A 12123-nucleotide genomic window follows, 5' to 3' on the forward strand; every position below is an offset into this window, starting at 1 on the left:
ATCAAGGACTTTTGTTTTCTACCTTTCCCCCTGTGAGTTCTGGAATTAAGATGAGATTCTTAATTCTCATGTCTTGTTCATATCCATGCATGAGGGACAGTGCTTGGCTCTGCGGAGATCCCCCAGAGTTGGTCAAATGGGTGAACAGATAAAATCCAGAGACTGAAAATCTCAACCCAGCACAGAATGACCCAGACACCGAATGCATCCTTTCTCTGGACGCTGTGGGTGATGATGAGCAAACCCGGCTTTGGCTTTTGTGAAGTATGGTGGGGGTGGGGAGAGAATTTGCTGCAACACAGAAATCTCCCACCTCCCACTGCTCCTAATTCCCTACCAAATCGCACAATTAAAAATTAACACTTGGTACTTTCGTCTCTTCTTACCAGCTTGATCCGATCTTCACAACGAAGGAGGTTGATCATTATTTGAAGATGTTGGGGCAAGTCACCTGTTGGACCAATAAAGAGTTAGCAGGTCGCCCATCCACCTAGGCAGAAACCTGCAAGAAGCTGATGATGTTAACGGGAGAAGACTGAGGAGTCAAAATCTCTCCTCCCACACCACACGAGAACTGTCCCAGAGACCAAGAGGCTCGATTTCTCTTCCTCCTCACCTGAATGCTGCCTGGGAGGATGGGGCCATCTGGCTGACTGCCATGTTTTTAGAAGTTGCTTTTATCTTCTGAAATGCTTACAATATGGGCTTTTCAAATACAAGATGTAGAGTATACAGACAAGCCCCAGAGGAGCAATGTTATCAAGTTCAGGGGCGCCTGGGTGGCTCAGTCGGTTAAGTGTCCGACTTTGGCTCAGGTCATGATTTCATGGTTTGTGGGTTCGGGGCCCGCATCGAGCTCAGCACTGACAATGCAGAGTCTGCTTGGGATTCTTTCTCTCTCTTTCTTTCTCTCTCTCTGCCCCTCCCCTACTCTTGAAAGAAAGAAAGATGTTACCAAGTTCAAACAAATGTTACTTTGCAGAAACTACAGACAGGGCTAGGGCAGGGGTTTTGCTAAGAGTTGGTGTGAAAGAGAAGGGTCTGGAGGTCATTTTTCCTGTTTACACTCTCCTGCATCCTCCACAAGACACAGAGTACTTCTACAACCTAGAGGGGAAGTAAGTCAAGTGACCACAGAGAGCAGGTACTTGTTGGGTGTCCAGAAAGGCATTCTGAATTGACAGCGAGCGCTGTCATTTTCTCTTCTCTTACTATAAGTTCTGTCGTCTTGATAGCTATTCCCCACCCTCGTTCCCTGGCGCCCACAATGGCAGCCCCCCGACCTGAGATGCTCAAGGAGGAGCACAAAGTGGCTGTCCTCGGGGCGCCCCAGAGCTCGGCCCCAGTGACGATCAACATCCACAGCAAGACCTCCACGCCCAACCACGAAACCAGGTCCCTGTGTCAGTCACCTACTCTGGGAAGTCTGGGGACCGGAGGACAGCAGGTGATGTGAGCAGTGCCCAGGCCTACGCCTCCACTGCCAAGTGCCTGCACATCTGGGCCCTAGTCTCGGGCCTCCTTCTGATCATTACGCTCATCATTATTTCTGCCCACTGGCTCACTGATGATTACCCAAGCAACTCCAGAGATCATAAAATGTTATGGAGGCTACTGGTGGCTGCCCATGGCCTGAGGCTGTCACCCATTTTCACAACAGTTTATACAAACATCTCTCACTCTACAACTGAATTCAATAAAGCCGTACTACTTTATAAAGGCAGTCATCCAGAGCTTCTAGCTTCTCTGGGCAGCCCCAGGTCCAGGAGGTGCCTCTGAGCTGGAGTGGAGGGACCAAAGCTCCTCAGAGACGGTGAGTCTGCACAGACGGAGGATCAATGCAGCTGCAAAGAAGCTGTGTGTTCCAGGCACGGGGCCCCTAACTGAGGTTCCTAATCAGGAAGCAGCAAGTGGGGATCTGACATAGCCTTCTTCCTGGCTTGTACATTTCTGTTACCATTTCTTTCGGAAGGAAAGGTTCATCTGCAAAGATGCTGGACGAGTGAGGTAGATCTGTATTAATTCTGATTTGTGCAACATCCTGAAGAAACAGTTATCTTTAAAAAGAAATGAACCTACAGGTCACAGCCAGAATCCGAGAAGGATGCATACACTGGGTTCATTTCTCCTGCAGAACCATCTTTTACATTTTAGGGCAGGTGATATGCGACTTGTATGTCCTGCCCCAGAGAGGACTCCGGTCGTCAGAAGCTTGCCCACCTCGTCTGCTCTCCCCCTTACAGGACTGCACCCCACACCGGCACTGCTTTCCATAAGGGATGACTGGCAGGTGACAGGTCACATGAAAGGAGGAGAAGGAGCTCCCCGTCCCCATCCCCCTCCCTCTACAACAGCACCCTCGCCTGGTGTGGCCCCAACGCCCCAAAACCACCCGTTGGTTCTGGGCTCGCCTGCACACCCCCACCCCCCACCCCGAGTCATGGAGGCACACAGAGGAACGCAAAAACAAGCCCCTTTGTCTGACGCGTGCCTAAATGAAAGGGACATTTTCACACAGACAGGCTCCTTTCAGTGGGAGCGGCCTGTGGAACTGCTGACCGACAGAACTGCCAGCCGCAGGCCGCCTTCCACACACTGTCTCTGTATGTTGGAAGTGTTCACTCAGCACTTGCGAAAAGATCGGAGAACATAAGCCTCAAGTACAGGCCTCGAGCAAGAGTCTCACACTGAGGACCGGCTACAACAACCCGGACGACCTTTGCACGGGCAGAATTAAGCATGACATGTGCTCTGCTCTGCGTGATTATGGATGGGACTGTGGCTCATCCACGGCACTACACAGTAATTCTAGAAAAACAGGAATTGACGTCCAGTCCAGCCTGTGCCTGCCCTAGGTTCACTTACTGAGACAGTCGCAGTCCCTCTCTCTGCCTTCCTGAGCTCATTGAGTTCATCGGTCATTCCAGACGTCAGGGGCAGAAGAGCCACAAAGCCTGTGGCCTTCTTTCTACTCTCCTGGACCTTCCAGAGATGCATGAACCAGCCTGACTGTTACGTGGCTTTGCACTTCCTTCCCCGAGCTCACGCAGAGTGTGAAAACACTGAATCAGAGGGTGGGGACGTTTTATGGGAAGGGTGAACTCCCGCTCTGTGTTAAGACACGAACAACGGTTACGTTCCTGACAGGGCAGAACTATGAACAGGTTCAAGAAAGAAGGTTCTGTTTGTAGTGTTACTGTCCTCGCTACCACTGTTGTGACAATCACAGCTACCAGACACAGGGCGCCCATACATCTTACATTCCATCCTGTCTGAGTTACCAGTACTTGGGGCCCGTTGTAAAGATCAGGCAACTGAGGCTCAGAAGTCAACCGTGACTGCTCAGTAAGTTGTACAACTGGGATCAGAAGCCATGACTGTCTGGCTCCAAGACACGCATTCTTGCCCCCAAACACACTGCCTCCTTGTGCAGATCTCAGACTATCTTCTGAGATTAAATCAGAGCCAAATCTTGAGTCCACGTATTCGTACGAGGAAAATACTGACTGAGCCTTGCTTGCTGTTTGCTGTTAAGACATGAAATTTGAACACAGGCACTCGGATCCAAAATGAGGCTGGAGGACTCAAGGTCGGAGACAGAGCGATCACAGTGTCAAGAAAAAGGGCCGCAGCTGCTGTCCCCTGCTGGTGTTCCGAGAGTCCCAGGCCTCTGCAGGTAGCACGGAGGTGTGCGCCGCCTGTCCAGAAGCGCCCGCAGAGGCGCCGGACCTGTTACAAAGATCTGCTTGTACCCAATGGTTTCTGACTCCTCTTTTCAAACTGCCTTCGGTTTCAGAGTTAAATCACCTATGAAACCTGGTCCTATGGCTACATAAGCATTTCTTTTTCATGTGCTCTTGCACCTAAATGGATGCCGGGTTTGAGCCCCACTTTATCACTTCCTGTCTACGTCCAAAAACCAAAGCCACTGTTCAGTAATAGTCTTCTCCTGCCTCCCCCCGCCCCCAACGTTTGACAAAGACTCGCCGAGAAGTCCTCCAAATGAAAGCTGTCCAGACTCGGGGACAGGAGCAGTGTCCTTCAAGGAGGCACACAGCATCCCAAGGCGGTTATCTCCAAGGGGACAACATCTGGCTGCCACAGGCTCTGGTGCCCTTGTTAAAGAAAATCCTATGGCAACTTGAAATCTGTAGTTAACTGATAAACCGGGAGTGGGGAATCTGCACCCGGACGGAACGCTGCCGACTGCCTTACTGCTTCCGTGGACACGCATGGTCGAAGGGTCACTGGCTGCCGGGCCCACCTGGAGGACCCGCCTGGCCTGCCTGCTCAGGAAAAGGGCTTCTCCCTCGCACCAGGCCACGTTCTGCTGTTTCTCTGGCCTTGAAAGCCAGCCAACTGCTCACCACCAGTCATGGAGGGTTCCTCCACTGCACGGAAAGTAAGTTCCAATGTGAGAACCTCAATTTACCTGCATGCTTGTGGGGATGCTGAAGACTTCGCTGGCTTTGAGGGCTGTTTCCCTGTTGTAAGAAGAGGGCCGCTCCTTTCACCATGAAAAAGCTCTCACTTAAGCTGGGAAGAATAAAACCAGAGCACAGTCAGGCTGGGATTCAGAGAGGAAAATGGGCAAAGACATGCAGCAGAGGAAACGCTGTAGCGTGGACAGACGGTGCATAAGATGCAATGGGGACGTCACAGCTTGTCTGACCATGTCACACGGCACTCTCCCCAACCTCTGCCACAGGCCTGCTGCTGAGACTCTGTGTGAGGAGATCACGCTTCTGCTGCAAGGTTCTCCGGGCTCTTGCAAGGCCGAGAGCTCCCTTCCTGTGGGGTACTGCGAACGATCTCCCCATAGCACCAAGTCTTCTAAAAATAGAGACCAGCTCTCTGACGGAGGTGGGGGCGATGAGTCCCTCTGTGAATTTTTCACCATGTTCTGTGCAATCTTTGTTTCTAACTCCCTGACTTAAGACAGCTTGACTGGTCTTGGTGCCTTCCCTTCATGGAATATAAAGAAGAGGAAATTATACTTTCACCGCTGGTTTGCAAGTGGGTGGCTTAATGACCTGTGATTTAACTTAGTCAAGGGGACTGTGTCCCTACTGCTATAGAAAACTTCCAGTTGACACAAAGAATCTCTCAGCAGAAAGGATCTTTGGTCTTTGTTATTTAACCAGCAATAACGTTTACATTCAACACACAACTCAAAAAGTTACAATTTAAATTTTAAAAATTTCATCTTTGTGATTTGGCAGCTATCAGAAAAAAATCTTTAGACTGTTGGCGACTCTCAGAAAAAAATCTTTAGACTGTATGAACTACTAGTTACTACCAATTATTCAAAAATATCATTAATGCTGAAAATTATCCATAAAATACACCAAAATTATTAACAGTGGTTTTCGTGGGGCGGGGTGTGTGTGTGTGTGTGTGTGTGTGTGTGGAGGGTGGATCACCTAGGATTATCTTCTTTTTAGTTTTTAGTATCTTCTGAATTTTTTGTACTGAGCAAATATTAACTTTTTTAAGTGATTCTTTTTTATTTGATTTTCAGAGTAGTAGAAGATCTGTACCACACCCATTATAATAAAAAAGCATTTTATCTCTATTAGTTTTGTGAAGGATCACGGTTCACAGTTTAGGGAACTGCAAAAAATCATTGATTCTCTCTTTAGCAACCAATTAACATATAAATGATTTAAAAGGAAAGTCTCTAAGAAAAAGTAGCACTGTGTGTGTGTGTGTGTGTGTTAACAGAAAGCAAATCGATTACTGATCGAAATACGGGGACGTTTTCTGTAAACAGAAAAAAAAACAAAACCAAGATCACCTTCACCCCAGACGTCTCCCAAGAGTAGTTAAATGTTCTAAAGGCTGGAATAAAAAGCTCAGCTAGGTCTAATATACCAGGTGCTACAAAAACTCACCACATGGAACTCAGCGGCTCCTGGAACCAGAAAGCCCGTGATCTTCCATAATACGAAGTCCACAATGAAATCTGTGACTCTTGCTGGTTGAATTCTCACGCTAAAAACAGCGACTGATCAAAGCAATAAGGCTGAGTGCGCCCTCGGAGTCACTGACACCTGGCTTTGTAGATTTCATAATCCCGCTCCTTTACACCCGCATAACTTCTCTCCGCTTACAAGCCACTCTTTCCGCTCTATCAGCTGTATGTCTGTGCTGCCAGTGTCAAGGGTTGGGGAGCCTGGGACTATAAATACTGAAAGAAGGGGGCGCCTGGCTGACTCTGTCGGTAGAGCACGTGACTCTTGATCTTGGGTTGTAAATTCAAACCCCAGGTTGGGCAAAGAGATTATTCAAAAATAAAATCTTAAAAAAAAAAAAAAAAAAAAAAAAACTGAATGAAATAAGGAGCATCCTTTCCTTAGTTCAGTTTCACCGACGGAGACAACAAGCTCTTCAGTGCCCGTCTGGCCAATTTAAAACCCAAGCTCTTATTTTAGCAGGTTGTGGAAGGGCCCAACACTCCCCTACCCCTAAAACTTGTCACTCTCTCCTTCTTGAAAATGTTCCAACTTTATTTTCAGAACTATTCTGTTTCGATGCAGATCACTTACTACTTATCCTCATCAAAATTTTAAAGGGCTGCCCACGAAACTTACAAACCCACCATCGGTTCACAGAAGGAGCCAGGCAAAATCTTCACAAAGCAAAGCAACATCAACCACTTTTTGTTCATCAGTTAAAAAAAAAAGAGGGGGAGGGGGGAAGAAAAAATATCCATACTGACCAGAAGCCTGAACACTGGAAAGAGCCAGCCATTAATAGTGATCTTTGCCTTGGAAATCATGGGCAAAAATTCCCCTTGGCTTCCCTTACATTTCCTTTGGGGAAAAAAAAAGGGGGGAACAATGCAAAAGAACAGGCTGGTTTTACCCTGTGATCGTCACTGCTTACAAGGCCGGTGGTCCCTCAGTGTTCCTGTGACAGAAAGAATCAGCCTCCCATCTATATATGAAGTCAGGGGCCTGTGCGATGGGGGCCCTCGGAACACTGCCTCTGTCCTCGGGCAATCAGGTGCTGGCGTCTACTGTAAAGAGCAAGACTGAAAGCTGCGGGAAGCCCACAAAGCACATTCTCTCTCCGGGGCCTGTGAGCCGGCTGCCCTGCATCTGGGGGACAGTAAGCAGACACGGCATGAGGGTGACCACATGCAATGACTTTGGGGCCAAGAGGCTGTAGAGCGTGGGCAGCCACAGGATTTATGAAACAAAATGCAGATCTTTCTTGTGACTCTGTTTCCTGTCTTTTGCTCTGAGCTCACTGCAGGCCCTGAGCCTCATGCGCCCTCTGGGTGGCTGATGGGAACATGATTTCCCGCTGCCAGGGCTCCGTGGGGTCTGTGCCAGGCTTCTGTGCCAGGCTTCTAATACCGAGAAGCGATTCGTGAGCCTAATGGAACAGCACTGGGGATGTCCATTAAGAAATTCATCGTGGAGGGGGACCTGGGTGGCTCTTGGTTTTAGGTATTTCATGGTTCGTGAGTTAGAGCCCCACATCCAGCTGTGCGCTGACAGTGCAGAGCCTGCTTGGGATTCTGTCTCTCTCTCTGCCCCTCCCTTGCTTGCTCTCTCTTTCTCAAAAATAAATAAAAAATTAACTTAAAAAAAAAAGAAATTCACTTTAGAGGGGCGCCTGGGTGGCTCAGTCGGTTGAGCGTCCGACTTCAGCTCAGGTCATGATCTCACGGTTTGTGAGTTTGAGCCCCAGATCTGGCTCGCTGCTGTCAGGGCAGGGCCCGCTTCGAATCCTCTGTCCCCCTCTCCCTCTGCCCCTCCCCCACCCCCTCTCTCAAAAAAAAAAGTGAAAATAATTCCTTTTGGGGATGGCACACCCGCTTTAGTGGGTTCTTGGGGTGAGGAAGTACAGGCCCACAAAACACCATTGCGACCACAGAAAAACCAGCCCTCTCCCCCAAAATGCTGGTGTCCTAGAAAGTATACCTGAAGTTCCAGAGAGGCCAGACTGTGACAAACAAAACTGAGTGTTCGCCATCACTTTAAGACAGATCTTGATGGGAGAGTAAAAACAAGTTCAGCCTCGGCCCTCCCTACCCGGCCCCCCACAATGCTTTTATCTCCACAGTACAAATAAATACGTTCTCAAACACTGGTAACTAACTGCCTGTTTGAGGAGACAACGCAGGATTCGTTTCCGACAAGGCACTAAGGACAGACAAAAGCCTCAAACAGTGCTTCTTGGAAAACCCCAGCCCTCAGAGCACGAACAGCCCCGAAACTGATCCGTGGCAGGAAAAAAGAGAGCAGGCGGTGGTACGTACTGATTTGGGCTGGAGACCTCAGAAGAGCGGAAGGTGGGAGCCGGCCGAAGGGAGACGCAGAAGTCAGTGAAATAAAAAAGGTTCATGACAGCCCGGTTCACATCTCCGACTGCCCCCAGGCCCTGCCTCGTGCTCCCTCGGGAAGGAAGGGGCCGGGAGTCCGATGACGTTCCCGCCCAGGGGGCAGATGGCTCTTGTGGGACTCTGGTCTTCCCCTGATATTTGGGTTTAAAAAGGCCCTTGTCCCTGTGTATCCTGATGAAAGAGGACCATTCAGAGCGCGCAAAACAGCTGAAGTTCCTGTAATCACTTTCCTCCCACGGCTTTCTGGGGGCCTTAGGAACAAGCCGCGGGGTGTGTGTTCCGAATTGTAAGGGAAAACAGCTGGCCACCAAGTAACAAATCCGGGGCAGTGAGGACCCTGCTCTGCTTGACGTGGACAGGCTGAGGGACTCCTGTTGCTGTCACATCACCACCCAGTCACCCAACGGTGGGAGCGGCCACAGTCAGTCCATGTGGTCACAGCGTCTTACATTCTGAAAATTCTTCAGTCATGCTAACTTCTGCCTGAAGGGACAAACGGGGGGCTGTGAGTGGGTGAGGGGAGCATCCAGGTAGAGGGACCCCCGTTTGCACGCACAGGCGGAGCTCAGAGAACCGCAGACACGCTGCCCAGGGCAGGGCTGCAGGGGTAAAGCAGGCGCAGGTCCCCGAGGGCCTAGCACGGACCCTGAAACCCGAAACCCGCCTGCAGGAGCTGGCGGCCCAGTGTGTTTAGCACTTCTTTGGGCCGGTGAAATAAATTAAGGACACGAGTAGCCACAGTGCAGGACAGAATGGGATAAGTGCCCAAAGAAAGGGGCCTTGCTGGTGTTCAGAGGGGAGCACCTACCTGGCACTTTGGAACACTCCTTGGGGAGGCCCTGTCTGGAAGCTTCCCCTGGTTCCCAGAGGATGAATTAATCCTCACAAGAGAGATGAGTGGGACCCATAACACAGATATGCTGCAGGGGGGCCAACTACAGCCTGCCTGGGGACACGGCCTCTTTATGAGTTGGGACTAGACCCTATGTGGTCCCCTGACAGTCCCGAGTGAGAATCAGAGCCGGTACCCTGACGTCACCCATCTCTGCCTGCCCTGGCGGCTCCGGTCCCAGTAAAGCACACGTCACTGAGAAGCCAGGATCCCGTCCGTAGCCCTTCTCCCCAGCAGGTGGAAGGTCAGTGCAAAGGACACAGAGGGCAGGCTAATTCAGGGAAACAGGACTCCCTGAGGAGAAGACTTGGGGCCAGAGCTCTCCTAGCGGCCCTGGGGGCAAGCAGAAGGCCGAGGGGGGCCACCACAGTCCCCTGCCTGCTGCCACCACCCCGATGTGGGGCAGGGCACAGTGCCTGGTCCTTGCAGACTGGATGGGAACCGGGGCAAGGAGTTCTGTGGGCAGCACGGCCCCGCTGGCTGAGAAGGGCTCACAGGGCAGGCTTCTCATCAATGGCACTGTCATTTGCCGGGAGCCAGCCGTGTGTGGGGGGCTCCCTGAGCTCTGCAGGGCAAGCGTCACCTTCTCCAAGTGACAAGTGAAGGCAGCCAGTCAAACTCCTCAAATACAGCCTCGGGGGACAACCTCACTGTAACCAGCCCCCTGGTACACATGGGGTTTAAGAACATTTTATGCACTGGTGTGGGAATCCCTATTTCTGGGTTCTAGTTCCTGTTCTGCTGGACGTTCGTTCTGCTGGGTCACTTACAGGGCTCTGTTCCTTCATTCAAATAGCCACATATTCGTTGACGGAGGAGTACAAGGCGAAGCCAAGCCTGCCCCAGGGTCAATAAAGGCAAAGATGAGAATCCTGTTGAAGAAATAGTGTATATTTGGGTGGTCTGGGTGTGTGCTATGCCACTCAGAACAACACTTCTTTGAAGAATGAAAATAGGAGGTATAGACGCCCCATGTCACAGCACCTTATGCTACTGCCCCAGATTTCCAACTCTGGCTACACATCTGAATCACCTACAAAATCCTAACACACAGTCATGCCCGGGTCCAGCCTTGGCCAATTCTCATTCGAAATGTCTGCAATAAGTTCAGGCATCTGCTTTTTAAAAAGTTCCGGGAGAGACGCGCTGGGGGGCCCAGTTGGTTGAGCATCTGACTTGGGCTCGGGTCATGATCTTCACGGTTCGTGAATTCAAGCCCTGCATCAGGTTCTCTGCTTGTCAGCATGGAGCCTGCTTTAGATCCTCTGTCACCCTCTCTCTCTGCCCCTCCGCTACTCGCTCAAGTGCTCTCTCTTTCAAAAATAAATACAGACATTTTCAAAAAATTAAAAAACAAAACAAAAGTTCCCGGAGTGCTTCTGTTGCAGACGTTAATAGTAACCGACCTTAACAGCAACAGAAGACACAGAAAAAATGGGCTTCCTGCATGGGATTCCTAACAATACCTTACACACAGCAGGTATATAAATGTTTTCTGCTGGTAAAAAAAAAAAAACATAAAAATGCATGGTCCTCTCAAGAGGGTAACATGACTCAGCGCCAGGAGGGGAGGTCCTGCTAAGTCAAAGAACAAAAGAACACCCTCCTCAGAAGCACCTAAATAGGCGATAAACAAGTGCATGTATCTTCTACCAAATACGTTCAGTGAGTGTCCTGGCTTTCGAAAGGCAGCCCCACGTCATGATATGAAATAACAATTAACAGAAAAGACAGATCAGCCCTGTGATCAGCTCTGCTGTGGACAAACCATCCTGACTAATTTCAGTCACTTGATCTTCATGAAACTCTTTGAGGAAGACCGAGCAGGCACTATTATACTCATCTCACAGAAGCCTACTTAACTGGGAGGATTTTAGTATTTCCGATGCTACGTGAGAGAATCAGAGCCTAAAACACAGGCTCTGAAGAGTCCCACATTGATCGAACTGGCTGAAATGAACTGAACTACTTGCCCATGGATATCAACCCTCAGCTGCGTATGGTGATGGTTGAGTGGACTGTGGTTTGTCTAGCAGACATGGTGGCAATTCTAGAAAATGGAAAAAAAAAAAGGAATGAAAGTAAAGTCACCACAGAAAAGGTGGGTGCCAACGAACACTCCCGAGAGAAGCTTCCGTTAATTCCATTTAGATTAACAAATATTTGCTGTGCCCGGTCAGGGCTAAATGCTGGGAATCCAGAAATGAAACAGACACGGTTCCTGCCTCCGAGTGACATTTACATTCCAAGGGGTCAGACAGACACAGGACAGTCACTGCAACGTGATGCAGCAGTTCCACGGTAGAGGGACATACAGGGTCCTGTGCGTGCAAACACGTACACACACGGATAGACACGGGTGGAACACCTGGCCCAGCCTGGGGCTTCACGGACATCTCTCTGGAAGAAACAAGACCAAACCGGGCCTCATGGGATCAGGAAACACAGAAAAGGGGAGCGGGCAGCAGGAGAGTAGGAAAATTACGTTACACACACCCCATGATGAACAGAGGAAGTCTGGTTTGCGTAAGTTGGTTTCGCAGAACTTGACCATCCCCGAGTGTACTAATAAATTCAAGCTTCAGAAACTGCAAAGTTAAGAACCGGACGCTGTGCCTAAAGTTGAGCCGCCGACCTATCAGTGAGTTCTCAGAACCTGAATGCTTACTAGTAAACCAATGGCACTCAATGTGTGCTATTTTAAATAAATAAACGATCCCTTCAACCTGAATGGTGCTCTACGGTTTTCAGACAGCTTGCCCCTGCATTTTTTTCACTTAATTCTTAAAATTCAATTCTTCTGATAAAAGAATCAAGATGGAGAAGAGGAATGATTTGTCTGTGGCCACACATCGAAGAAGGGGCAGAAGTGAAC

At 49.7% G+C, this 12123-nt stretch overlaps 1 protein-coding gene across 6 annotated transcripts in view; it reads right to left on the reverse strand.

Moving 5' to 3' along the window:
- Window positions 1-12123, reverse strand: part of SSH1 (slingshot protein phosphatase 1) — a 57526-nt gene that overhangs the window by 25787 nt on the left and 19616 nt on the right. For 3 of the 6 annotated variants that reach the window (XM_039235859.1, XM_039235699.1, XM_039235627.1), the window contains 3 exons: window positions 4433-4536; window positions 387-451; window positions 23-109 (listed from right to left, as the gene is read on the reverse strand). In XM_039235859.1, the coding sequence (XP_039091790.1) occupies window positions 23-109; window positions 387-451; window positions 4433-4536 (256 nt within the window). The remainder of the gene's footprint in view (window positions 1-22; window positions 110-386; window positions 452-4432; window positions 4537-12123) is intronic. The other 3 variants (XM_039235939.1, XM_039235771.1, XM_039236019.1) reach the window with 2 other exon arrangements.

The sequence above is a fragment of the Hyaena hyaena genome, unplaced genomic scaffold (genome assembly GCF_003009895.1).
Source record: "Hyaena hyaena isolate Hyena2069 unplaced genomic scaffold, ASM300989v1 scaffold_0, whole genome shotgun sequence".
Taxonomy (NCBI): Eukaryota; Metazoa; Chordata; class Mammalia; order Carnivora; family Hyaenidae; genus Hyaena; species Hyaena hyaena.